The sequence below is a fragment of the Macrotis lagotis genome, chromosome 1 (assembly GCF_037893015.1).
Source record: "Macrotis lagotis isolate mMagLag1 chromosome 1, bilby.v1.9.chrom.fasta, whole genome shotgun sequence".
NCBI classification, from domain to species: domain Eukaryota; kingdom Metazoa; phylum Chordata; class Mammalia; order Peramelemorphia; family Peramelidae; genus Macrotis; species Macrotis lagotis.
This window is the reverse complement of record NC_133658.1, coordinates 10,226,341-10,253,584: the sequence shown is the minus strand read 5'-3', so window position 1 is coordinate 10,253,584 and position 27,244 is coordinate 10,226,341. Positions and strand designations below refer to the sequence as shown.

General features: G+C 50.9%; 1 protein-coding gene across 3 annotated transcripts; it reads right to left on the bottom strand.

Annotated features, from left to right (window-relative positions):
- Positions 1–1,899: 1,899 nt before the first annotated feature.
- MOB1A (MOB kinase activator 1A) lies at positions 1,900–26,868 on the bottom strand. Of its 3 annotated transcripts, none has more exons than XM_074195156.1 (6): positions 26,758–26,868; positions 23,668–23,834; positions 11,768–11,861; positions 10,093–10,226; positions 7,909–8,072; positions 1,900–6,584 (listed from the first exon to the last, which is right to left on the bottom strand). In XM_074195156.1, the coding sequence occupies exons 1-6, from the start codon at positions 26,769–26,771 to the stop codon at positions 6,507–6,509; spliced, it is 651 nt and encodes a 216-aa protein (XP_074051257.1). In that variant the 5' UTR covers positions 26,772–26,868; the 3' UTR covers positions 1,900–6,506. The 3 variants fall into 3 exon arrangements, with proteins under 3 accessions (XP_074051257.1, XP_074051259.1, XP_074051255.1); XM_074195158.1 differs by lacking the exon at positions 26,758–26,868 and adding an exon at positions 25,605–25,882; XM_074195154.1 differs by lacking the exon at positions 26,758–26,868 and adding an exon at positions 25,475–25,571.
- Positions 26,869–27,244: the final 376 nt, after the last annotated feature.

The window sequence follows — 27,244 nt, the reverse complement described above, 5'->3', positions numbered from 1 at the left end:
TGAGGGCAAAAAACACATTCTGCCTCTTCCGGAGCTCATGTTCAAATGGTGAGACAAGATAGAAAGAACTATGGAAAGAACGTATCTTGATATCCATCCCTAGGGTCATTGGATCATAGATTTTAAAGCCAAACGTCATGGCCGGAATCCTCATTTTGCAGATGGAGAAATTAAGACAGACAGAGGCAGTGACTTGCCCAGCTAGTAAGTATCTGAAGTGGAATATGGACTCAAGTCTTCCAGACTTTAAGACCAGTGTCCCATTCATTATGTCATTGCACCTCATCAGAGAAATCCCAGGATGGGAAGAATCCTCAGAAACCACTGAATCCAATGCACTCCTGATCCAAAAAGCAGTCAACCAGACTCTTTATCAATCCCAGCCCCAGGGTCTCCAACAGAAGCTCGAGGCACTCCATGACCATTTTTCTGAAAACTTTTTTTTGTCAGGAATCGTTTTCTCCCCTCCCCCCTCACCTGTACAGTGTGCTTCAAATGTTCTCTTGCAGAACACATTTCCATCTCTTGGGATCCCCAGACCCATTTTAATCTTAGCCTGAGTGCCACTTGCTACATGAGGCTGAATTGTTAGGGCTTTTTTTTAAGGTTTTTTTTTTTTGTAAGGCAATGGGGTGAAGTGACTTGCCCGAGGCCACACAGCTAGGTCATTATTAAGTGTCTGAGAGCGGATTTGAACTCAGGTACTTTTTTTTTCAGGTTTTTTTTTTGCAAGGTAAATGGGGTTAAGTGGCTTGCCCAAGGCCACAGAGCTAGGTCATTATTAAGGGTCTGAGAGCGGATTTGAACGCAGGTCCTCCTGACTCCAGGGCCGGTGCTTTATCCACTGCGCCACCTAGCCGCCCCTAGGGCTTTTTACTTACATGACCACAGGAGTGAGCATTCAGATCAAGAAGAGAATTTCAGAGGTCAACTAGTCCAACCCCTTTTACTTTACAGATGAAGAAATTGAGCCTTAGGAGGATAAAGTGACTTCCCCAAATCCCACTTTTACTAAGTGGCAGAAATAGGATTTGAATCTGTACCCTCTCAATCATGCGCTCTGCTATTGCTTCCACATTTGTGACTCAAAACTCATTTTAAGCTTTTCTTGTGTCTCTTTATCCGTCAACCAGTCCTGAGTACCAAAGGGAACAAGTTCTGGCTCCCATTTCTTTCTACTCATCCCCCCCCCCCCCCCAGTATTCTTCACCCCTTTCACCAGAAGCTTTGGACCTTCTCTCTCACATCCTGACTGATCACAAAATAAATCTCTCTGCCTGGGATCCCAGCTAACACCTTTCTCTTCCTGCAGTAGTCAGACTCCTCAGTGACCTCATTCCCAACATAAACCAATTAGGTTGTGAGAGGAGGAAAGCCCTCAAAGGATGTCAAACACTGCCAAGGAATGATAGGGCTGGTTGTGGTAAGAGGAAACTTCCCACGGGTCGAGTGGCTTTGATCTTAAGAGGATAGGCGAGGCCTCGCATGTTGTTCTCCTGTAGTAACAAGTCACTCAAATACAGTTTGTTCATTCAGGATGCATCAACTCAGCCATTTCATCAACTGGGCAGACATCTCTGCTGGTTATTTGTTAGCCATGCTGAGGCCACAGTTCCGTGTGTGGGCTCCGCTCCCTCTAGCGATGCAATGAGAATACAGCTTCATAGGGCTGAATAACTGGTGTTCTAGCCGATCCTCTGCAGCCAGTGGCAGGGGTTGTTGAACCCACACTTGAAGGTGTTCTAGCTGGGAGGTCTGTTGGCCGCTACAGCTCTTGTGGCCCCAGGGCAAGATGGTGTCCAACCAAAGAGAAATCAAGCTTACCCTCAATATTGTCATTTGTAGCGTTCAGAAATCTACCGTTTTCCAACACACCCAGAAATCAGATTGAGTCATTGGTTGTTTTCCACATGCTTTATTCTAGTGAAAATAAAGTTACAAAAGTTGATACAAAACACTCTTTTAAAAAGTTGAGGAAACTTACTGAGGGAAAAAAGTCACTAAAGCTTTGGGAATTGATGTAAAAAACATTATAAAAACTTTCTGGGTCCTAACCAAGGTTAACTGAGACTACTTTCGAAGGCAGCAGTTTGTCTAAGACTGATAGAATGGGCTGAGGATTTGACCAGCCCTGGTTGAAGAGACAGCCTGGCAACTTGGCGCACTGGTCTCACCCTCATATCCTACTGGTCACAAACAGTTTTCCTTCACAGAGTACTCTCTCTAGGAATAGAATTTGGTATTAATAGAAAAGACCCCATTGGGTTTCAAGTACGAAGTCTTCAGTCTAATTAACTCTAAAACACACCACTTAGTGAATACAGAATTTTCTGGAAAAGAAACTGAAAATCAAAATAAGGTTGAGGCAGATCTCATTCTACGGCAGCTTCTCTTCTTCTAATTCATATCCTTCTCCCCAGAAGTTGCCCTGATAAAGACAAAGGAAGACAGGCAAAATATGACCTACTTTGCCTGTTAGAATGCTAAAAGCAAACCCATCCATTGGACAGGGCAGCAGAGAAGATGGCTAGGGAGCTCACATGGTCATTGTGACCTTGGCTCCTGCTCATGTAAAATGAGCTTGATGGTCAAGGACAGAGCTTGAGGCCATTTGATTCAAGCCATTCCTATTGCAGAGAAAGTTGGAGGAAGGATCAGGCCCTTCCAACTCTTTTATTAGTGGTCTGGAAGTGCTCTGCTCCTTTTATCTTTGGAAATCTAGGACCTGTCCAGTACCTAGAATAAGCCTGCATCAAGGAAGGAAGGAAAAAGGGAGTTAAAATAGGTACCCAAAATATTCTAGGAGTAAGGGACATTGGAGGTCATCTGGTTTTATTGGTTCCTACAGTCTCTCCACCAAGGGGACCTTGTTCACTGTCTCCAAGCACCTTCCATAGGTGGTCTCCTACCAGTCAAGAGAATGTCTGTAAGGTCACTAGTTTGAGTTACAATGCTGTTTTAGGGTTCCAATCACAAGGGACATGACATATATTTTAATGGCATAATTTTACAAGCTCCCAGGGGCTTTTCAGAGAGATTTTTCAAATCCACAGAGTTTGTGAGATGTTGGCAAGTCCTAACTAATAAATGCAACATTAGAAATGATCCACACAAGAAGGGCTGGCCAGATGACCACTCTTCCTCTGAGAAAGCTATTGTTAGCTCCTGGAGTCTGATATCTGAAAAGGAAGGAGCAGTTTCAACAACTCCTAGACAGACAAGTTCATCTGTCTCTAAGCATTCCCAGAACTGCCCCTACTGCCCCTACTTGCCTCCACTTTCCTTGCTGCACTTTTCCCATACGCAAGAACTATGATTAAACCAGCCTCCTAGCCCCAAGGTCAATAGTCCTAAAGGGAGTTTTGACAGGGAGGTGGATGGGGAAGGGATCTCACTATGACATAGAAGGGGGGGTGTGTGTGTTTGGGAGAGAGAAAGAGGAGAAAAGAAACTCAGGAGGACTCTAGTCTGGGAGAGAGTGCCACTGAGATGGAGAAGGGTGGTAAAGAGGGCACCTCTTTCACACTGACCTCCATGGCCAGAGGCACCAGGCTCCCTTTTCCTTCACTGCCCAGTATTAGCACACCTACACTGCCTTACCCATACCCTTACAGGTTGGTCTGGGATTGACCCCAACTTTCAAATAATGGGGTTTTTAATGTTCTCTTCTGTCAAAATCCCTATGGTTTTTGTCTGAAACCTGAGGACCCCTTCTCTAAAACACAAATCTAAATGTATAAAATAAAATAATAGGATTACAAAGGCAACCAATTTTACTGAAAAAAAAAGCGACTAAAACCAATAAAAACACCAAGTTCACCAACCCCAGCCGGGTGAACCACCCCGATACTGCCCTTTCCAGCTTGAAATCTCAGGACTGAGGATAAGCGCCTGGTAGAGAATGGGACCTAGTGATCAGACCCTTGGGTTGTGTGGCCTCAGGCAAATCCCTGCTCCTCTCTGTGCCTGTCTTTTCTTCTCTGCAAAGGAGAGAGTATCACTGGACTGAGCAGGGATAGATCAGGTCAAGGGTTCCTTCTGGACCTCTGATCCAGAGGACTGCTTCCACTGTGTGCTAATGACTCAAGGCTGAGCATTACTGGGAGTTGGGGCTTCCTATATATTTTCTATATAAAACTAGAAAAGCTTAGAAGCCAAGCCAGCAGCAGGGACATATACTCCTCCCTCACAAAGCTGAAGAAACAGTCTTTAAGCTAAGCAGCACAGGGTTAAAAATGGAACCCGACTGGACAACTCTGATCCCCCACTGTGAAGCTCCAAGGGAGATGACTCTGCTGGTCTGGTCTGATTATTGCAAAAGAAATGAAATCTGCTCCCTCCAGTCACCTGCAATGATGGCCACGGGAAGGGCAGGAGGATTATAAGAAGAAAAATAAGCTGAACTAGATCCCCTGGTGTCTCTGTCCTGAGGGGATAAAATGTGTTCTTAAAGTTCACATTTAGGCTTTTCTCATCTGGTTAACACAGTCCCAGGGTCGAAGGAGAATCCAAGAGGGGAGTGAGCAATGGCGAGATGGATGTGAGGAAGGCCTGACCATGGAGGGGAGCCATCGTGAAAGCTCACAGGTGGGACACAGGTGTACTGGTGACATGGGAAATGTGAAAAAAAACCAGGGGGAGGCGTCTGCACCATTGGGTGGATCCTCTTTGGCAAGACACATTGGGGATTGATGTGGAGGGCCTGGACCTCCCTGCTGGATTGTGGACCTTCCCACTGGGGTCTGGTCAAGGATAGATGGCTTTACTGTTAAGTCTTAACATTTTCTTTAACTGTACTCAGGTCCAGGATTGGTTCCACTAAGTGATACAAATGGGGGGGAACCCAAATAAACTTATGATTAGCTGCTACTTCTCTTCTTTTTTGGTGGACGTCATCATGATGGCTCTTCAAACCCTGGGCCTGCCTGCTGGGGGGATGCCCTTTCAGCGTTTCAATGTGCTTAGGGATAAAAAGGTTCCAAGGAAGGCCAGGATCAGCAATCATACAGCATGAGCTGGAAGGGATACCCCATCCCCACAAATTACAGATGAAGATAGCTGAGACCAAGTGATGCTAGATGATGTGCCCAAGGTCACACAGTCAGTCACTGTCTCAGGTGGTATCTTCATAAAATCCAGTCCTCAATCCCTTCCCTGCCAGTATGAAATCTCATTTTAAGGAGAAAGCAACAGGCCTAAAAATATGAAGACCACTTGCCCAAGACTACCTGGGAACCAACCAGAGTTGGTTCTCTCCAAAGAGAAAAGACATTTTGCCCAGACTATCCTGATAGAAAACTACACTCAGCACAAAAGGAAAGGGCTTTTCCCATAGGGTCCAATGCCTTTGTCCAGGGGCCTTGTCCTCCTCCCACCAGCCTCACATGGCTTTCTCCGTCGCCTACAGGACCTTTCCACCTTTGCTAATGGCCTTAAGGCAGTTAAGGTTCATTCAAAGTGCATGGAAGAAAACAACACACAACAGAATCAAGTTGACCTGAACCAAACAGAACTCAGCGTGAGGACTTCTCTCCCCATCCAGCATTTCAAATGTTGTGGAACATTAAAAAACAAAAATACGAGGGTGGCTTGGAGCTCACAGACCCTGCTGCTCTACAAAAACCAAATGAACCTCTTCCCTTGCACCCCCCCTCATCTTTCTAGAACACAAAAGCCCCCAAAGCATCAGCCAACTGGAAGCTAGCCCTTTCACACTCTAAAGTCTCTATTTAGAAATCCTATAAGGAGTCATTTAAAGGAAAGAAAAGCACCATGCTCCCTCCCTTGAGGGAATCAATGCCCCAAATCTAGGTGCCCTTATGTTATGCCTTTGGCTGCTGACAGGGGCTGGGCCCTAGGATCGAGGCTGGACTGCTAGAGGAGTCATCACCTTAACTGCTCCAAAAATAGAGACATCCATCTTTTTTTCTTATCTCCGAACCCACCCCCCTCCCCAACCAGGTTGGCACCACACTTGGAGAAAAGATCTAGTAGAACCATCAAACCATCTTCCTTTCTAAAACTTATAAGAGAGACTACAAGTCGCTGGGCCGTTCGAGTGGCTCGAGCTACGAGTCTCCTGAGGATGGGAGGGCATCCCCACTCAGCATTTCAAATACAAAAGCAATAGGAGGGGGATGGCAAACAAGGAACTGGAATTTCTGCTTAAGAAAAATCTGTGAAGGACACTGCAGTCATTGCCCTCCTCCTCCCTCCCACCAGGGAACAAGGAACAACCCAACCAATTAGTAGACTGCAGGTGACTTAGAAGAAATAATGAAGACGAATGGCCAGGATGCCCCCCCACCCCTGAAAGGAGCGGGAAGGGTCTAGGGGTGCCCCAAAGTAGAGGGTGCAAAGGCTTTGGCCAGTCTGGCTCCAAGAAAGACAAAGAGGTGCTGATCCCACTGAGGCACCTTAGCTGAACAAGAGGAAGTGACCCCTTAGATCAGGGGTGTGATCGGGGGCTGCGTCAGGTGGGGGGGGAATCATCCTTCTGAGGCCATCTATCTGTCCTTGGAGCCAAGCTTTTCAATCAGCTCCTGAAGAGGAGCCAGTTCACGTCGGTCAATCAGATTGAATTCCTGGAGGGTAGAAAAGATAGGGAGGAGAGAGGTCAGAGGGGAAGAGGAGCGGAAGAGAGAAACAAGAGGGGAGAGAGGAAGAGAAAGGAAAGAGGGGGAAAGGAAGAAAGGGGAGAAGAGAGGAGGGGAAAGAGGGAGAGAGGATGAGAAGGGAAGGGGGGGAGGGAGGGAGAGACACTAAATCAGTCAAGCATCAATCTCTTTGTTTTCATCTTAAGAGCATTTGTGAACAAACATGTTAGCCCTGGATGGGGGAGGTCTCTGGCAGAGGGAACTTCCCTCCACCAATGCACTCAGAAGAGCCACAATACAAACAGCATGGGGCCTAGAGTCAGGAAGACCTGAATTTGAATGCTGCCTCTGACCCTTCTGAGTAAGGGCTAACCACAGCACCTGTCTCCCAGAGCTCTAGGCTCCAAGATCATCTAAGTCAAGGCTGAGAATCCCAAGAGGTCCATGGCTGGCCCTGGACCAGATGGGGTCAGAAGTGGGATGGAGCTTGGGGCTTCTCTAGCCATTCTCTCCTCAGAGTCGGGACTAATAACAGCAACAGACCCTTCTCAAGGGTTCCAGGGAGCCTGGAGGACCAAAGGCCCCAAGGAGCAGAGGCCTCATGACCATGAACTTGGTTCTAACATTCTCACACACCAATGATGCCTGGACAAGGCCTGCTCACTGAGACCCTCTGGGGGCAGTAGGGATGGAGCCCAGGGGACCCCCCCCCCCCACCATGGGCCAACCCCTTTCAGGTCAAGGAATCAAGGGTCCTGAATGGTGCATTCAAAATATATTTTTTTCAAGTTCATAGACCCCAGCTTAAGGCCCAGGTAGTATGTCCCTTGGAGCCAGGAAGACAGGATCAATTCTTGCCTCTGATACATATTACTACACCTTGGGTGAAAGGATCATTAAACCTCTAGACAGAAAAGATTTCAGAGAAGGTGGATGCCTACACTGATGGAGGATGTTTCCTCATTTGTGAGTTCTTACATAAATACAACCACAGTCTGAGTCCTATCCCTTGTCTGGGTGTAAAAAGGGTCCATTAGTGCCTTGGTCAAATGGACTTTCCAAATCCAAAGCCTGGTGGAAGCAGTTGGGGGGAGGTAAAGTCCTGACTTGGAAGTAGAGAGAAAGGCTTGGGTTCAAATCCCTTTTCCAAATGGGTGTTCACTTCAAACATTATAAACCCAGGGAGTTTCATCTTTACAGGACAAGCAATACTCCTGGGATCCTTGCTATGAGGCTAGAAGGAGAAAGTGAGGCCTAGAGAGTGAAGAGGAAGTCTGCAGTCCCTGCCCAATCGCATGGGGGGCTGACTCACCTGCACAAAAAAGATGAAGTGCTTGAAGGAGGTGTTGAGGTGCGCCTCCTCCTGGAGCTGCATCACCGCGTCAAAGTGCTGGTAGTAGATATGCGCGTAGACCCGGAACAGCCGCTTCAGAATGGTCTTGGCCACCGACATGAAGTTCTTGGGGAACGGGACCCCTGGGGGGGGCCAGAAACACACCTTAGCCAGGCAGTCAGTTCGTCAGCTAGCAGTCGGGCTATCAGTCAGTCAACCAGCAGGTCAGCCAGTCAGCTATCAGTCGTCCATCAGTCTGCCAGTCAGCTTATGGCTGTTCTATTGGTCAGCCAGCCAGCGGGTCAGTCGGTCAGCCAGTCAGCTTATGGCTATTCTACTGTTCAGTCTGTTAGCGGGTCAGCCGATCAACCGGTAAGGTAGCAGCCAGTCTATCTGGCCAGTAAGTCAACAAATCAGTCAGTAAGTCAGTCAACTAATATGTTAGTTGGTCAGCCAGTCAAGCCTCCGTCTAAGTGACAGTGGACAAGGTCATGGCAGTTCTTTCTGTGTAAAGGAGCCTTTTGCAGTAGGAGCCCTGCTGCCTGCCCACAGATGCTGAGCTTGTTTTCCCTAAGGGCTTGGGGGATACCAAGAGAGGCTGATGGGGAAGCAGAGGGGCAGGTGAGGGGGCCCGAGGGGACCCCTCTAAAATTTGTCTATTTCAGGTCCAGACAACAAACACTTATCAAGTGTTTCCTTTTCATCACTAAGCCAGAGGTACCCCCAGATCAATTCTATTAACTGTCCACACAAGGATGGGTGATTCTGCTGGGGAGGGGTGCTGGGGGTGGGGCAGCGATGTGGACAGCCTGTCCCCAGTGCTCCAGGCCATCCTAATGATCGGGTGTGGCCTTCAAGAAGAGACAAGGGTATGTAGCTTATTCTCCACTCCTGGCAAGAGTCAGAGTAAGGGTCTGCATATGCTTTCAGACCACCCATATCTGAACTGACTTTTTTTCTTTTTCTTTTTATTCTTTGTTACAAGGAAAGGTTTGCTTTTCAGGAGAAGAGGAGCAAAAGAATGAAAAGTGAATGAAAGTGAAAGAAAAACTTATATTTTTAAAAAGAAAACCCAGCAACAAAACTTATTTTTTTTTTTTAAAGAACGTGATCCGTTGAAAACAAGAGATGGCAGTGTTTTGGAGACAGGGAGTTACTTTACAGGTCTCAGATTCGTGGTGTGTAGCTGGGGGTCCCTGGGAGTTCCTACCAGGTGAACTTTCAGGACAGAATAAAGCTGGCAGCTTTCACAGTGACTTCCATAGGCTGAGCTGAACCAACAGAGGGAACGGAATGTCTGTCTGTCTGTCTGTCACTGTTTCACCAATTTGTTCATTCACTCATTTATTACTTGCTGAGAACTCCTAGGTTCTATACAGTGACTCCAGACCAATAATGAAGGCAGCAAGCCCTTCTTTTTTTTTGTTTTTGCTATTTTATTTGTTTGTTTTTTTGCAAGGCAATGGGGTTAAGTGGCTTGCCCAAGGTCACACAGCTAGGTAATTATTAAGTGTCTGAGGCCAGATTTGAATTCAAGTCTTCCTGATTTCAGGGTTGGTGCTCTATCCAATGCGTCTCCTAGCTGGCCCCTCAGCAAGCCCATCTTAAGGGTCTCCTATGGGAAAGTCCCCGTGTGGTCTTTGATCAATAAGTCACTCAACAAGCATTTATTAATGAGCCAAGTTAGAGAAGGTGACTGAGGTCAATGAAATAGGAGCAAGTATAGGAGGAGCTTCCTAAGGGGCATGGGTCAAGATGAAGAGGGAGGGGAATTCCACTGGGCCCACAGAAGGACCTCTAGGATCTGAACCCCTTTTATTTTACAGATGAGGAAACTGAGGCCTGCCTTGTCTAAGATCTTGGAGCCATGAATCAAGGTCAGGGCTCCTTCCCCTCCCAAGACCCTATGCTGCCTCTTCAGGGAGGGACCATCCTCTCCTCTGTATTTCCCCCACAGAGCCAGAGCTATAAACATATTGGTTGAGCATCCATGGCAAATGACAATGGGAAATGAAAAATCATGTTAAAGGGAAAAAAATTCCTGTGGCTTTCAGGATCCATCTGTGGAGAGGCCAATGTCCCAGTGTCACCTTCATTTACCAGGTGGAGCCATTTCTCAGTGGTCCTCCCCCAACACTGACTCGGCAGGGGCCTCTCACTCACCAATCTTAGATGGGAAGAGCGTCTCATCATCCAGCTGGTCCTGCACCCAGGTCATCAAGTAGTCAATGTACTTAGGAGCAGAACATTTCACTGGCTTCTTGATGTTGGTGCCGTCAGCCCAGTGGTATTCATATCTGCAGGAGAGACGCCTTGATGAGAAGGCAGTAAGAGGCTCCCTCCCCAGTGAACTCGATTGAACCTGATCCAACATTTAAGAATTATCCACTAGACTACAGGCCAGCTGCTGTTGGAGCTGTGTTTAGAAGCAGAAGTATGCAGGGCCCAGCTGGGTTCCAGGTCAGATTGGGGTGGGAAGAGCCCCTGGAACTGTTCCAGTTCCCTTCCTCCAACAAGTCTCCTTACTCTAGAGCCATCTGCAGAGGACTTTGGGACCCAGACATTAGAGTAGTCTAAGAAACAATGTACAATCCCTCTGCAGACACAGAGTCCTTAAAAGTCACAGAACCTCATGTCCAGCATTCAGTCAGCAAACGTTTATGAAGCCCCTACTATGCGCTAGGTGCCGAGACGGCTCTTGAGGGGCTCCCCATCTAGCGGGGGAAGGCAACCTATGTGCACATGGGGAGATATAGAATGAAGACTTGGCTTTACACGCAGTGCCCTCATTCATTGTCACAACCACCCTGTGAAGAAGACACTCTTCTTTTCCAGATGCTGGATCATCCAACGGCAAAGTGTGTGGAGCTCAGGTTCTCCGAACTCCCAGGATAGTGCTCTGTGGGGACTACTCTTTAGACAACACTTTTACATACAGAAGCTTTTTAAAAAATGTGGCCATGTGCAGGTTATTCATCTTGGATCACACATCCATGGCAAAACTCCCACAGGTATATCACCTCTTGCATATGAAGGATAAATAAAATACAGGGAATAAAGTGTTGCTAGCTGACTCAATGAGGCAATTTATTAACAAGTTACTCCTGTTTTCTCCCCAAGCTGCCTCTCTGAGGAAAACACGCAGGAAACCAGCACCAAAGAGATGTGAAAGAGGAAGACATGTCCCATGGACAAACAGCCTCCAGGGCTGTTGGAGCAGAATCCCAGCCTGCCCGGCCTGCAGGGAGCCCGAAGCTGACTCATCATCCCCCTCCTCCTCCCTTTCCTATTGTCCCAAGGGCATTGCCACCCTCTAAGGGGCCCAGGGGTGTGACCTTGAAGTCGTCCTGTGCTCTCCATCTTTCTCGCTACCCCCATCCAAGCCCCCCCCCCCGCCAATTTCCCCCCTGCCCATCTCCAGTCAGTTCCCCCCTGCCCGTCTCTACCCGTCGCTGCTCAGCTCTCCCTCCCCACTCCCGGACCACTTCACTTGGGGGGTTGGGGGTCTCCCCCCGTGGAGTTCTGCCCGTGTCTCTGAGAATTCCAGGATCCACTTCAGGCTTCTACATCTGGCACTCCGAGTCCCAGCCCCTTCTGCTCTCCAGTCTCACCCTATAGCCTTTTGCTTTAATCCTCTAGGAAGGTCCGGCTTCCCGGCCTTCTTGCTGTTGCTCCCACAAGACACTCCAACTGCCAACACCATGTCTTTGCCCAGGTGGTTCTGTGTCTAGAATTCAGTCCCTGCTCCCTCCTCCCCATTAGACTTCCTAGGTCTGGTCCAAATTCAATCCAACACCGCTGTGAAGACTATAAGACAGGGCCTATGAGCGCCTCTTACCTAGGGCCTGCAGACATCACTGGGCAGCTGGCCTCTGTGCAAAATTCGGTGATGGTCCCATAGAGCATATTGATCTGGTTAAAGAAATCCACAGCTGTGAAGAAAGAATAAAGTCCTGCATGAAACAGTGGCTATGCTTCCATGATTAACCATTACTCTGTGTGACCTGGGACAACTCATTTAATCATTTGGAGGCCTCAGTTTCCTCATCTGTCCAAGAGGAGCAATACTGCCAGGGGCAGGTCACTTGGCAGAGTGGACGAGGAAGGCCTGTGTCTCCTGAGGGGGCCTCCAGGTGATATGTGTCTGAGACAGACTGTCCATCCAAAGGCCATGCTAAGGACCAAACTAGAAGCTTCTCCATAATGGCAGGAAGCAGGATGGATCGTTGTTCCTGTAAGACCCGGGTCACCTCTCAGGCTTTCATCAACAGGAGTTCATAAAGCACCTAATGTGTGCCAGGACTTTGCTGATCTGAGAGTTCACATTCTGTAAGGGTGTCTCCCAAGCACTCCATGCCACAGCTTCCTTATCTGTTGGTCTCAGAGAGGCTCCAGGCCCAATCCAACTAGACATTCATGGTCTTCTGTACATTTACAAATCCTTGGGGGGTAGGGGTAATGACTCAGGGGGGCTCCTGGTCCCTCAGGATCCAAGCACAAAGCATAGCCCTGAGGAAGGAGGAGGTACTTAAGGGAAGAAAAGGGAAGGCTCCTCTCCCCAGGAGGTCTGAGCCCACAGGATGTGATTACCACCAAAACAAACAAAACCCCAGCCCTCAATGACAGGCAGAGGGAACACAGAGGCCCAGGAGGCCTGGCCCCCAGTCGGTCTCTCCAATAGGCCATGGCACTTCTACATGTCACAATTAAAATGAACATTTTAAATGGAAATAACATTGAGGGAGAGAAATGTAAGAGCAAAATCAAAGGCTATTCTCTCAGAAGGAGGCTGAGGGGAAGGGGCTTGCCCAGGGTCACACACCAGTAGCTAGCAGTGCCTTCCTTGATTGGGCTCCAGAACTTTCTGTGCCTCTGGGATAAAATACAAAGCCCAGACTTTGCTTCAAAGCCTTCCCCAGAGCTGTTTCATCCTACATTCCTCACACACTCAATATTTTGGCCAAATTGATGGTTCCATCTCTGGCCTAGGTCTTTGCCCAGGCTGTGCTCCATGCCAAGCATGCCCTCTCTTATCATCCCTAAAGTGTGATTCCCTTAGCAGCCAGGTGGCAAACATGGCATCAGATTCTCCTCTGTACCTCTGTTTCTGCATCTGTAACCCAGGGATTCCTTTGAGGTACCTTCAATCACTACAGGTGACCCACGTTCCTATAAACTCCCTCCTCTCAGGGAAAGAAGGGGTCAAGTGGGCCAGGACCCAGGAAGGTTATGCTTTTGATTGCTTACGTGTCTCCCACAAAGAAGGAGGGGGCAATCGGGAGGGGGAGGAAGCGCCAAGGACGAGTGAGGCATGAGGCTCTGCCCTGAAAGGAGGCAGCTGTTGGGCCTCCGGAGGGGCTCTCCAGGGAGGATCAAGGAGGCAAATGGCAGGGCTTGGTGAGCCCCTGCTTAGCAACAGCCAGGCAGCTGCTGTCTACTGGATGGTCAGAGGCCTCCCGTCCCCCTGTAGCTTCTAATAGAGAAGCAAGCCATCAAGCGCCTTCCTGGCCTCCTAGGCTCTACTGCTCTCCGCACTACACTGGGACCCCAGGACCCGGGCATGCTGTTTCTCAATCAGTCCCATCTCCCACATCCAGGCCTTTGCCCTGTCTTCCAGGCCTGGAAGGATCCCCCTCTTGGCTTCCTACAAGATTCAGCTCAAACCCTCCCTTCTGCAGGAAGCCTTCCCTCTCCCCTCGTGCAAGCCCCTTCCCTCTGGCATGTCTTTCCCTTTACAGTCTCTTATTTTGCTTCAATCCAGTTGTTTGCAGGCTCTCCCCCCACCCAAGGGAATGAGAACCAACATGACCCTTAGAAGGAACCTAGAAAACAGCATCTGGGATTAGAAGTTCTGGGCAAGAACCCCTGGGCCTGGGTGGCCCTGAGTGACCCTCCAAAGATGGGAAAGTTTAGAAAGGAAGCATCTGGGCCCAAAGACACCCTGTTGAGAGGGCCAGACTCAGCTGTACCCAAGGAAGGGTCTAAGTGTCACAGGGAAATATGGTCCAGAGAGATCCCCGCCTCCCCAGTCAAAGGCCCCCCCAGCTGAGAAATGATGACATGTGAAGAGGGGGCTGTGGTCCCAGGAGTCAAGAGAGGCAGGACAGGAAGTGGCCGTGATCAGGGTCTCCATCCCTTCCTCTCCCCACCCCAATCTGGGTTTCAAGGACCGTCCAAGGTCTTCATTTACAGCTACTGCCTGGTTCCGGGGTACCCTCCAGACAGGAGGGCTCAGGGCTCAGGTTTGCAACACAGGATGAGCCAAAGAGATGCATCTGGGGAGGAGGAGATGAAGAGGCAGGGTGACCCGGTACATGGGGAAAGGCCAGACCCAAAGCATGGAGGGGAATACTGACAGAAGAAAAAAAAAAAAAAAAAGACCACTGTACTGTGAAGATCAGACTCTCACCCCCCACCCCCACATCAAAAGTGGTAAAACCCACGTGTGACCCCTCCCCCACCCTTGGATGGGAGGGCCTCATGTCATACTTGTTTGATGTGTCCTGTGGTTTTGTTGGTTTTTTCCTCTTCCGCTTTTTCTCTAAAAATATATATTATTTGTTACGAGCAGTAGAATTCTAGAAGGGAGAGGGGAGGGTACTTAAATGTAAAAATTAAAGATATCAAGAAAATTTATTAAGAAAAAAAAGACACCCCCCCCACTGACCCCATCATCTATCACAAATCACATGGACAGAAGAGGGCAGCTCGGGGTCCAAGGCCAGATTAACTAGAAAAGCAAGGCGAGTTCCTGGCTAACTTTAATGACCTTGGCCTTCTTCAAAAGGCAGATGATATGGAGAGAGGGCTGCCCTGCCCCCCACTCCCCCGGAGGAGGAACCAGAAAGAATCAGAATGGGCGCCCCCCACTGAGGAAGGCTGGGCTTAGGAGAATGCACCCCAAGATTTCAGAGTTCAGAGAAAGGAGAAGTGGGGGCTCATGGCCCTGGGATGAGAAGCCAAGACAGCCCAGGAGGAACAGGATCTTTCTGGAAGGAAATTCTGCAGATGCAAATAAACTATTTCAAGGGGAAGAAACTGAATCTGCCTAAAGCCCCTGACACCAGTGACCAGCGAAGCCTAGTGAGCACCCCTGGCAGCACAACTCCTGGATGAGGGAATGCTCCCCTCTGAGGCAGATTGCACCTCCTCTGCAGCTTGTGTGTTCAGAGAGCTGACCAGGTCACCATGAGGGTAAGGGCCGTGGAGGCTCTGAGGCAGCTCCAGCCAGGGTGGCTCTGGAGGTTGGTGGGGCTGATCCAGAGATCAGGACACTGCCCATCACAGTGGGGGCTCAAGGATGTGAAGGATCTGTCTAATGGTACCAGCTCTGAGGTCAGAGGGGAATGCAGTAATAAAGGGAGGATATTAATTAGAAGAGCTGCTGGCATCGATGGAGAGTTTCCAATGTGCAAAGCATTTTGCAAATGTTAGCAAGCAACAACCCTGAGACTTAGGGGTTATTAGTAAGTATGCCATTTTACTCATGAGGAAACTGAGGCAGACCAGAGAAATCCCGGACTTGCTCAGGGTCCTTGAGGCTGGATCTGAACTTGGGTCTTCCTGGTTTCAGGTCCGTTTTGGTTTCTTCCCCCCCCCCTTTGCTCTAGAAGACCCCAACATCAGGGAGGTGATGTCATGACAAACACATGAATTAGATTGGGGGGTACTAAGTCACCAGCCTCTCTGTCTCTCTGAGCCACCTAGGTCCAGTGGCCAGATGTGGATCGAGATGACTGGAGGTGTTTCTAGGTACAGTGCAGCCAGGGTGAAGTGACTGGCCTAAGGTCACACAGCTAGGAAGTGTTTGAGGCTGCATTTAAGCTCAGGTCCTGCTGACTCCAGGGCTAGCACCACTGGTTCCAGTGCTCCACCCAAGGCACCTCTGAGCTGCCAAGTTCACAACCTTTAAGAGACTTTTAAACCAGGAAAAGTGGAGAAAACCAGGAAGGAGCCTGGGCCTGATGCCAGGGTCGGACTCTGCAAGTGTTCGCTTGGGGTCTTAGGCCCTGGCTTCAAGTCCTGACTGTTCTTTACTAGGGGGACTTTAGAAACTCGCCTGACCTCTCTGGACCTCGTCCTCTGGAGAAGGGGGCAGCTGGAATACATGCTTTCCAAGGGCCCTGCCAGCTCTGTGTCTCTGACCTGGGCCTTTAGACCCCTGCTCCAAATGTCCTTCAAACCACAAAAATCATCCACATTATACATGTGTGTCATGGAACACTATTGTTCTATTAGAAACAAGGAGGGATGGGAATTCAGGGAAGCCTGGAGGGATTTGCATGAACTAATGTTGATCAAGAAGAGCAGAACCAGAAAAACACTGTACACCCTAACAGCAACATGGGGGTGATGATCAACCTTGATGGACTTGCTCATTCCATCAGTGCAACAACCAGGGACAATTTGGGGCTGTCTGTGATGCAGAATACCATCTGTATCCAGAGAAAAACTGTGGAGTTTGAACAAAGATCAAAGACTATTACCTTCAAATTAGGAAAAAGTGTCTTATACACGACATAATTTTGCTCGAATATCTTATTTTCTCTTCAAGGAGATGATTTCTCTCACCACCTTCAATTTTGAGCCATGTGCAGCATGAAACAATATTGACAAACTGCCTTCTGTGGGGGCGGGGGAGGGGGAAAATGTGTAAAATTCAAAACCTTACAAAAAATGATAGGTATAATCTACTATTGTTTATAATTGGAAAACAAATTAAAATTTAATTAAAAATTCACATCATACATTGGCACCTATCTGGGGGCTGGGGTATGAATTCCTCCTCAAAGCAAGGTGAGCCTAGGGGTGCACAGCCAAAGGCTGACCACGGTGACTGGCTTCTCTCCCTGCACCATGGGCTGCTGAGGAGGAGCCGCCACTGGTCCTAAACAATCACAAGCTTGTGTTTAAGCACATGGGTCAGAAACCATGTTGAGGCCTAAAAGAAAGGCAGCCCTGCGGCTTGTTCCATTCCCGCTGCCCCTCCAGGGCCTCAGTTTCCTTAACTGTAAAAGGAGGGGATCTTACTGGAAGTCCTTTGATGGCCTTTCTGGCCAGGAGCCTGCATGTGGGAGGGAAGGAGGTAACTTTAGTCTAGCCCCACATGGAGGGGTAGGAGTGGCAGGGAGGCCAACAGAGGCCAAACATCAAGAACCAGCTCATTACCATCAGTCACTCCTTCACCCCTGGGCAGCCTGGGGGGGGGGGGGCTCATGGACCCCAGAGATTTCAGGTTTTTACACAATTAAAGAAAATGCTCAATATCTTGTAGAGCTGGGGAAAATGATGAGGTCATCTATGTCCCAGTCAGGTTCTCCATGTCTTCTGCTGGGGGACCTTGCTTTTCCCCTGCTCTGGGGCCTCCCATGTACTCAGGATGTCCTGGATGGATCCAGCCATGGACATGGTGTCACCCCATCAGAACGTAAGCACCTCAAAAAGGGAAGAATGTCATCTCCCTTTCTTTGTCTCCCCCCACAAGCAGCCCAGTGCCTGCCTGGTGACCGCCCAATAGATGCTTGGACTGATGAGCTGAGAGCTGGTTCAAGGAAATGAGTAAAAAAAAAAAGATTAAACAAAGACCTCTGGTCAAAAACGAGTCATAAAGAAGAGTTACTCAATCTGGGTCCTGCCTGCTTAGGGCTGAGGCCCCTGTGTCACCGGGGGGGGGGGGGGGCGGTCCCACCAATGGAAGCCCAGACCCACAGGCCCCACAGTGAGGTTGGGAAGAAAACCATTTCTGGGTTCACAAAGTCAGAGCAGAGTCTGGTCCAGGTGGGGGTCCTCCCAAGCCCCTTGGCTCTTGTGGCCAGGGGAGGGGAAGGAGCTCACTCCAGGCCACAAATCCTTCAAACAACCTTTCATGAACCAGAGAGGCAAAGCTCACACCCTAATGGTGCAGCCCAGCATTCCATTCCTCCAAACCACACGGCTTCTTCCAGCAAAAACCAGGAGCCAGCCCGCCATGGGCCAACTAGGAGACAGATGCTCTAGAGATGAAGGTAGCTATTCCTTTGGGTCAGGTCAGCTCGGCCCTTACAGGCCACCATCCCCAAGGGCTTTGAGCTGTGAGGGATCCACTCAATTCCTCGGTTCATCTCAGCGGAACTAGGTCTTCTCTCCTCGCCAAGGCTGAGTCAACCCCTTGAGTCCCAACCCCCCTCCTCAGTTCCTTAAGGAATCTCTCCCTCCCATTCTCCTCCTCTCCTCCACAGATTCCATCTCTTCCCACAAATTGGGGGAAGCCTCCCAGTCACAGCCTCTTTCCCCAGAGACCATACGCTAAAGAGGGAGCATGTCACTATACTGGAGAGCGGGGTGCCATCCAAACAAAGCCTTCGGGTTCAATCTGGGCACCAACAAAACCTGGACTTGTCCTACAACTGGTCAATAAGCACTAACTGCCTGCTGTGCACCAGACTGTGCTAAGAATAAGGACTGAGACTAAGGTGAAAGGCAGGACCCAGTGGGGGAGAAAACAGGCCAACAACTATGGTACAGGATGCACACGGGAGGGGCCGGGGACACCACAGAAGAAGCTGTGGCAGGACACGGCTCAAGCTGGCCTTGGAAAGTGCCAGAGACACCAGTAGGGCAAGTGCCTGACACCCAGAGCTGAGGCGGGTATGGGTCAAGGAGGGAGGGGGCAGACAAGGAAGGGTCTAGAAGGCCAAACTAAAGATCCTCAGGAGAACAGGCAATTACTGGCGTCTACTGAATAGGAGGGGCACGTGGTCAGAGCTGAGCCTCAGGAAAAGCCTTTTGGTGGCTGAGTGGAGGATGAGGAGTGGGAGGAGACCCCAGGCAGGCAGACGCCCCAGCAGCTACTGCAGTGGTCTAGGTGAGAAGGGATGGGAGTGTCAAGAGTTAGTTTTTATACTGATATGACATGTGTAATGATTTAATAACAATAATTTAGTTTCTAGAGATTCTTGTCCAGGTGTGAGGGGAGCTCCCAGGGAGACTCTGAGATTGGGGGAAGGGAGAGAGGTGTTTCCCTTGACAGGAACAGGGAAGGGGAAGCTAGGGAGCACCTGCCTGGAGTCAGGAAGACCCGAGTTCAAATCTGACCTCAGACATGTGACTCTTACTTGGGCGAGCCACTTCACCCTGACTGCCTTGCATCCAGGGCCACCTTTAGTCTTCCTGATCCATCTCTGGCCACTGGACCTAGATGGCTCCGGAGGAGAAAGTGAAGCTGGGGATTTAGCACAGTCCCCCCGCCCTAGCCCCACTCCAATCCAATTCATGTGCTTGTCATGACATCACCTCCCTGACCTCTGGTTCTTCTTCACGAAGGAAGGGTTTAGAGAAAAGGATAATGAATCCTTTGGACATGTTGAATTTCAAATATCTACTGACCCTCCAGTTGGAGACGACTGAAAGACAAGTGGAGATGGGAGACTGGACCATCTCAGCAGAGAATTTGGGGCAAGGATGGCATATGTGAGAATCACCAGCATAGAAGAGGGTCATTTAATCCATGGGAGCAGATGAGATCCCCAAGAGAAGACTAGGAGCAGAGAGGGCCTGGCTGGAGCCCTGAGGGTCTTCTGGGGTTAGAAGGTGTGATCCTGAGGAGGATTCAGTAAGGGAGGCAGAAGGAAATCAGAGAGAGCCAGTGTCCTGAAAACCTAGAGGAGGAGAGAGTGACTGGTAGTCTCTGGGCCACAGAGACGAGGCCTCTAGCTTGGGAACTGAAGAGATCTGGAGAGAGCAGTTCTGGATGAATGAAGTCCGAAGCCAGACTGGACGGTAAAGACGGGAGCGAGAGGCAAGGATGCAGAGGCCCCATGAGATGACATAAAGGACAAGTGATGGTGCTTCAGGATGGTGTGAGAAGCAGGGAGAGTTCGGGAGGAGGGAGGGCCCAGGCTGGTGGAGGTGACCGGGCCCAACTTTGGCAGGGGAAGGGTCACTTCATGTGAGCAAGAGGGGGAAGGGAAACTGAGGAGGGATGAGAAGGGGTGTTGGGAGCCCCTGTGGAGAGGGGATGCTGAGTCAATGAAGGAGATGCAGAAAAATGTGCCCTGCCATGGGAGGGCTCGCTTGGGCCAAAGAACCAGGAAGGGGAGGGGAGCCAGGCCACAGTTTTGGTATATTCTCAGTTTTTAGAGGTGGCAAAGACTAGGAGCAGTCCAGGTTGAAGGTGGGGAGCTGGCAAAGCTCAATTGCAAAAGGAGAAAGGGACAAGTGGGGTTCACAAGGAGGATCGTACAGAGTTGAACTGGTTCCAAGGGGTCAAGATGTGGAAGGAAGAAAGTAACCTGGACAGGGGCGACGACAGTTGGATGGGGAGGGGGTCACCAAGTTTGTGATACAAACCCAGTTCTTCCTGGTGCCCAGGCCACGGCCCCACTCACAACGGAAAAAATAATCGGCTCATCACAGACATCTCTGGCCAGGGTGAGTCAGACATCATGGGATACCCGCTTCCCGGTAACTCACACAAGCCCAAGAAAGACTTTCCAGAACTTTCTCGTAATCTCAGCTCACCCTAAGGGGACATGCCATTGTTCCCTGGAACTGGAAGAGGACAGCAACTCCAATGGTCCCCCTCCTCATTCTACAGCAAAGGAAACTGAAGCCCAGGAGGGAGATGGGAATCTGCCCAAGGCCGGTAGGAGACGTGGGGTAGAAAGCATCCAGAGCTTTTTTCCTAGCAGCATGATACCCCTGGAGAGTATCCCAAGGATCACAACCAGGACAGCAAAGGGCTTCAGCGGACAACATATGGGAATGTCTGTAGAAATGTGTGTGTGTGTGTGTGTGTGTGTGTGTGTGTGTGTGTAGGAACTTCACCTAGAAACAACAGACTTGGAGGGGACCAGAGAAGCAGAGGCAAGAGCTCAAAGGAACTCCTCCTGCGGGCAAGTGAGTGACCAACAGCTTTGTGATAGCCAGGGCTGTCGACAGGCCAGGCCCACACACCGCGAGGAGAGCCCATGTTTGCTGTCTGTTGGACTTCTGTATGCACACCGGGGCACACATACAAGCCCACCTATAGGAGCTCACAACACACACATGGGTGTAATACACATACATGTATGTATACACACACACACACACACACACACACACACACACACCCCTACAAGCTCAGACAGCCTTTCAAGTAATGCATCAACATCTCAGGGGCCTGGGCCAGGCATCTAACAGAAGGGGTGCTTGACCCGGGGCATCCTAAGGGGCAGAATGAATCTTGGCCCAAAGGGCATGGCCTGCTAAGGCCTGGCAATAGGAGATGGCAGCAAAGACAGTAGGTCAGTACGGTTGGACCATAGAGGGGAAGAGGAGCATCATGAGGTCTGGAGAGTTGGGAGAAGCCGTGCTATGAAAGCGGGGATGGTTGGTGTTGAAGACTGCAGAGGGTCTGAAGAAGGATGAGGCTGGAGAAAAACTCCTTGAGGGCAGGCCTTGCTTCATTTTCATCTCTTGTGATGAGCAGAAAATTAAATTCTTATTGAATTGAATTAATTAAAAAGCACCTGTGAAGGGTGATGGTTCAAAAATGGATCATTTTTCCCCTAGAGAAAATGATGACAACATTTATGGAGTTCTGGATTCTGGATTCTGTCTGGAGGCTGACTGAGCCTGAGCTTCTGCTGTCCTCTCCCCCATCTAGGTACGGACAGGTCAGAAGACAGGGCCCAGCTGCTGCCCGGTTCTTCCATCGACAGACCTGGAAATTCCTGCAAAATCTTCTCTTTCATTCTAAATACCTCAAGGAGCCAGAGCTGAGCATGATGTAAGGATTCATGTTGCTGAACAGAACTGGGGGAACCACACTGGTGAGTCTACAGCAAGTTCCTGTCATCTCATCTCTGACAGGCCCTTGATACTGCTAGGTTCTCTCATGCTCCTCTACTGCCAGAGACTCAGATGAATACCTGTCCCCAATCTTGGCCCCAAAGTGAAGGTCACTGCTCCAAAGGCCAGCTCTCCCTTCCCCTCCCATCAATCAGGAGTCTTCCCAAAGACTCCTCCTTGTCAAGACTAACCCCACATGCCCTCCGGACCTCCTCCCTCCCATCTCCCATCTTCCCCAGCAGGCTGCCTTCCTATCATCCCCAAGAGGGCATTCATCTTCATCTCTTGCCTGCTGACTCCTTCCCAGTTGCCAATGAATTCATTCTTCAGCCCCGATCTGTCCAAGGTTTTCACTTGATCCAACCATCCCTGCTAGCTTTGGTCTGTTAGTAAGTCTTCCTTTTTACATAGTCCTCCTGTGGAGAGGCCGGCCTAGATTTGCTACCTCTGCTCCTCAAGCTTCTGCACTCTCATCATTCAACTGAAAATGGATTCTTGTTGACTGCCGAACCAATGGTCTTCTCTCATTCCGCACACAGATCTGGGAGGGGGCAGACCACCACTAAGGAGTGTTCCTTTGTGCCCTTGCTCCTGGATATCCAGAACCCATCCAGGTTTTTTGAGGTGAATACCATGGCAGCAAGTCACTGATATGATCCCACTTTGTGTGTTGAGGTTTACCGGGCTTGACTCTCAACCCTGCTCCTCTAGACTCTTGGCCCCAGACATTGTCATCTGATCTGCTCATGATCCTGGGCCTTGCCATGCCTACTCCATGACTGCCCCCTTAGGTTTTCCAGGTCCTTCCATGAGCCTGAAGATGTACTCTCTTTTACATGCCATCTCGTTTAATGAGAGTGGGAGCTTATGAGCACACATACTGTCTCACCTTTTCTATCCTAAACTCTGAGCACAGTTCTTGGCAAACATTAAGCCTTTTCACTTATTTCTTTATGATCTCTCTGCAGCCTTACTCCTCCTTGCTACCTTCTTTTCTCTCCCTCCCCCTTCTCCTCCTCCCTCTCTGACCACTGTTCTCTGTCTCCTTTGTTGGACCTTCCTCTAGATCATGACTTCAAATCTTAGGTGTCCTTTAGGGTTCTGTCTTGAACCCACTTCTCTTCCCAATATACTTCTTGGTGATCTCATTCAACCACATGAGGGCTGTCCAAAATAGGGCCAGCCCCTTGTGAGTTTATTAGATGCTTTAGCAAAAGAAGCCGAGCTACCGCTGAGCTCTCACTAAAATGGCAACTCAAAATATGTTGTCTATTGTTTCAGTAAAAACTTTAAAAAGTAAGATTGAACAGCGCTGGATTAAATGATCATCTCTAAGCTGAAAACTGTCAAATCTATCAGTCCTGCCCAAACTCTGTGCTAATTTCCAGAGGCTCATCTCTAGCTGCCTTTCAAACAGCTCTAATTTCCAATAAATATCAGGAACTCGAGTCCAAAAACAGAAGTCCTTATCTTTCCTTCTAAACCCTTCCCTGGCCCCAGTCTTTCCTATTACTGTGGAAGTTCCTTCCATTTCCTGAGGTTCCCAATCTCAGAGTCATCCTAGGTTCCTCCCTCTCTCTACCCCCCCCGCCCCCATCCAATGTGGTTCCAAGGTTTGTTTATTCCCCTCTGACCCATCTCTGATCTAGTCCACCTTTAGCAGCATCCACGGTCCATTCCACCTCTGGCGGCAACCACGGTCCTTTCACCTCTGGGGGCATCCATGGTCATTCCATCTCTGGCAGCATCCATAGACCCTTTCACCTCTGGTGACATCCATGGTCCTTTCACCTCTGCCCCACCTCTGGCCAACTTCATCTCTACCCATGGGTCTAGGCTCACTGGGCTTTGTACTTTAAAAACAAAGGGCAACCCCCAACACCAAAGGCCCTTTCCCTAAGGTCCCCACAGAGAGCAAGGACTTACTGTTAACGGCGATCCACTCATTGAGGTCCTCGCCTTCGGGCAGCATGACAGCCTGCCGTAGATTCCCACTTCCCAGAGTGGCTTCTGCATGCTTAAGGAGCTCATACTGATGGGAGCCTTCTGGGATGTTCTTCTTGGGCTTGAAGGTCTTGGAGGACCGGCTACTACTGTAGGAGGAGAAAGGGGATATATGGTAAATGCCTTTGTAGGCTGGCATCCAGATAGTACTTTACCCATACTCATGGAGCTGGATGGGAAGCCAAGACCCACCTAGCCTAACCTCTACCAGGACATAAAGAACTCTTGTCCTGGAGTCAGGAAGACCCAAGTTCAAATTCAGCTTCAGATGCTAAGTAGCTGGTAACCCTGGTATAGTCATTTTACCTCACCTACCTCAGTTTCTTCATCTGTAAAATAGGAATAATAATAGCATTGATGTTATACTCATTGCTTAGCACAAAATAAACATTCAATAAATACTTGTCTAGGTGGCACAGTAGATAGAATACCAGCCCTGGAATCAGGAGGCTGACTTCAAATCCAACCTCAGATACTTTACTAGCTGGGTGACCCTGGACAGGTCATTTAACCTCATTTGCTTCAAAAAACAAAATATTTGTCTCTTCCTTCCTACATCTCAGGGTTGGGGTGAAGCTCAAAGGGGAATGATAGTTTTTTATTTATTTAAGACAATGGGATTAAGTGACATGCCCAAGGTCACACAGGGGGATAATATTGGTAAAATCCTCTGCAAAGCTTAAACTGCAAAATAAGTGCTAGTTATCATTATTGTTGTTACAATGATAATGAAAAAGAATTCCAAACACCCCAGGATTACAGATTTAGAGCTCAAAGGGACATCTGTGTCCATTTAGTCCAATCCTCTTTTTACAAAGAAGGAAGCTGAGGCACCAAAAGGTTGTGACTAACCCAAAGTGTGGAAGTAGGATTTAAATGCAGATCCTCTGAGATGATGGTTCTCTCTTATGCTTTCTTCCTTCCCTACCTGTGGTTTTTTGCACTTTTCTGGTAATCCCATATGTAAATGCAGTTTGCTTGGCTAGATCTTGTTCAAGGAAAGGGACTTTTATGGGGTGGGGGGGAGGAGAATGAGCAGTAACTGTGCTATTTAAAAAAAAATCAAGAGAGGAAGTGAAACATTTAAAAACTACAGAGAAGGCCACAGGGTTAGATTTAGACAGAGACATAAGTAATGCTGTTCCTAGCACTTTTGATGTAATGAATATTAAAATGAACAAGCTACATATAGCAGGATGGCAGTATCCCAGCCCACCTCCATTTTCTGATCTTTTTGTAAGACAACTTCAGTATTTGTTGGTGATTTTCTAGTTTGCAATTTCAAAAGTAAATTAAATAAGTTAGAAATTAAACAATAAATGACTTTTGATTGATGAAAGGAAGCAGTAACTTCTGGAGAATTCAGAAAAGAGGAGAGCCTCTTCTGCATGGAAAGCATGGGGGGGAGGGACTTGGGGAGAGGAGGAGGGACGTTGTCCTAATTCAGCCCACAAACCCAGTGTTGGCTGCATGCCAGACACTAGAGGATACAGAGGAAAAATGAAGATGGCCTCTGCCCTCAAGGAGCTTCCATTCTACAACCTCCCTGAACATCAGATGTGAGGGAGTGCTCCCCCAAGGAGAAAGGAGCCAACCACGGGCCATCTAGGACCTTGTATTTCCTGTGCAGTCACTAGGATGGAAAGTACAAGCTTCCCGAGGGCAGGGATGGCATCATTTGGATCCTGCATCCTCGGTGTCTCCTATACAGCAGGAGCTTAATCGATACCTGCTGAGTCCGACTACGGTCTTCTCCAACTCCACTGACAGCTCAGTGGTGCCGTGCATAGTGCTGGAGCCGAGTTCCACTCCTGCCTCAGACACAAACTACCTGGGTGACCCTGATCACAATCCTTCACCTGTTCCTCATGAGTGTCTCCCTCCCAGGGTCGTTACAAGGCAAAAGGAGATGTCCGTGAAGAGCCGCAAACTTTCAAGGGCTGGGCGGTGGGGCCCAACTTCCTCATCGAGATGAAATCGTCATTTAGCTTGGGGCTAAGCGGGAGGCCCCATCCTCCTGACTTCTCCCCTTAGAGCCCCGGTTGGGGGGTCCGCACAAGCACCAGGAAGAAAGGCGGCAGAGAGAACCAGGAGGGGCATCAAGGGTCGGCTTTTGTGTTGGGGGGCAGGGGCTGGAGAGACTCGGATAAGTGAGGGGGGAGGGCGGGCCGCCTGGAGCCCGACCCGAGGAGGGCCGGGCCGGAGCGGGGCGCGGGGCGGGCAGGGAGGGCCGGGCGCGGGGCGGGCAGGCAGGCCCGGCCCGGTGGGGAGCCCCGAACAAGCAGCTGTGGCCAGGGACGACCCGGCCCTCCCCCGGGCCTCGGAATGGCCGGCCGGCCGCGGGGCGTGGACGCGGGGCTGTGCGGCCCGGGCCTCGGTCTCCGCAGCCGCAAGGGCCCCGGCTCCGGGCGGAAAACCTCGGGGCCCCTCCCGTCACACGAGGAAGCCCGGGGCCGGGGCGCCCTGCTGTGCCAGGCCGTGCCAGGCGAGGCGAGGGGGGCGGCCCGGCCCCGAGCCCACAGGCCGAAGGTCAGCACCCCGCGGCCGAGGGGGGCCGGGCATGCGCGGGGCTCGTGCACGGGTTCGGAGGGCCCGGGGCCGGGGGGGGACCGGAAGGAAACTCCCGGGGGGCCCCGGGGGGCCGCTGCCTCCGCCCCCCGGGGTCAAGCACGGCGGGCCGCGGGCCGTGAGGCGCCGGCAGCCCGGGGCGCGGGGGCCCGGCCTGGCCCCTAGCTCCCCGCAGCCCCCTTCTCTCGGGGTTCGGCCCCCGCAGGCCCCCCGGAGCCCCCCACCCCCTGACCCGCAGCCCCCCGCAGCCCCGCACTCACAAGAGGAAGCTCCTCTCGGCCCGGGCTCCCGCCCCCCCCAGCCCCCCACCCCCGGCCCCCGCGGCCCCCCGGAGCCCCCCACCCCCTGACCCCCCGGCCCCCCGCAGCCCCCCACCCCCGGCTGCCCGGCCCCCCGGAGCCCCCCACCCCCTGACCCCCCGGCCCCCCGCAGCCCCGCACTCACAAGAGGAAGCTCATCTCGGCCCGGGCCGGGGGGGGCCCCGCGGCGGGGGGGGGGGGCAGGGGACGAGGGAGGCCGCGAGCCGGAGCCGCCGCAGCCCCGCGCCCGATGCGGAACTGCGCGGCTCTCGCGAGAGGAGGCGCCGCCCCCACCCCGGCCGGAAGGAGGCCGGCCCGGAAGCCCCGCCCCCGCCCCGGAGAGGCCAATCAGCGCCCGCGGCCGCCCCCCGCCAGGGCCCGGGGAGGGGGAGGGGAGGGGAGGGCCCGGCCTCCGCCCTCCGCCCTGCTGGGGTCGCTTCCGGGCACAGCCCTCCGGCCGGGGAGGGGCTCTCGGGGGGTCCCGGACCCGCCCCCCCCCACTCTTTCCTTAAGGCCCAAAGGCCCCGGGGCCGGGGGGGGGGGGGCCCCCGGGGGGGGCCGCGGATGGGCGGGGCCTGGGCCGGTCCCAGCCGCGGCCCCGCCCCCGGCAGCCCCCCAAGGCTTTTGGAGGC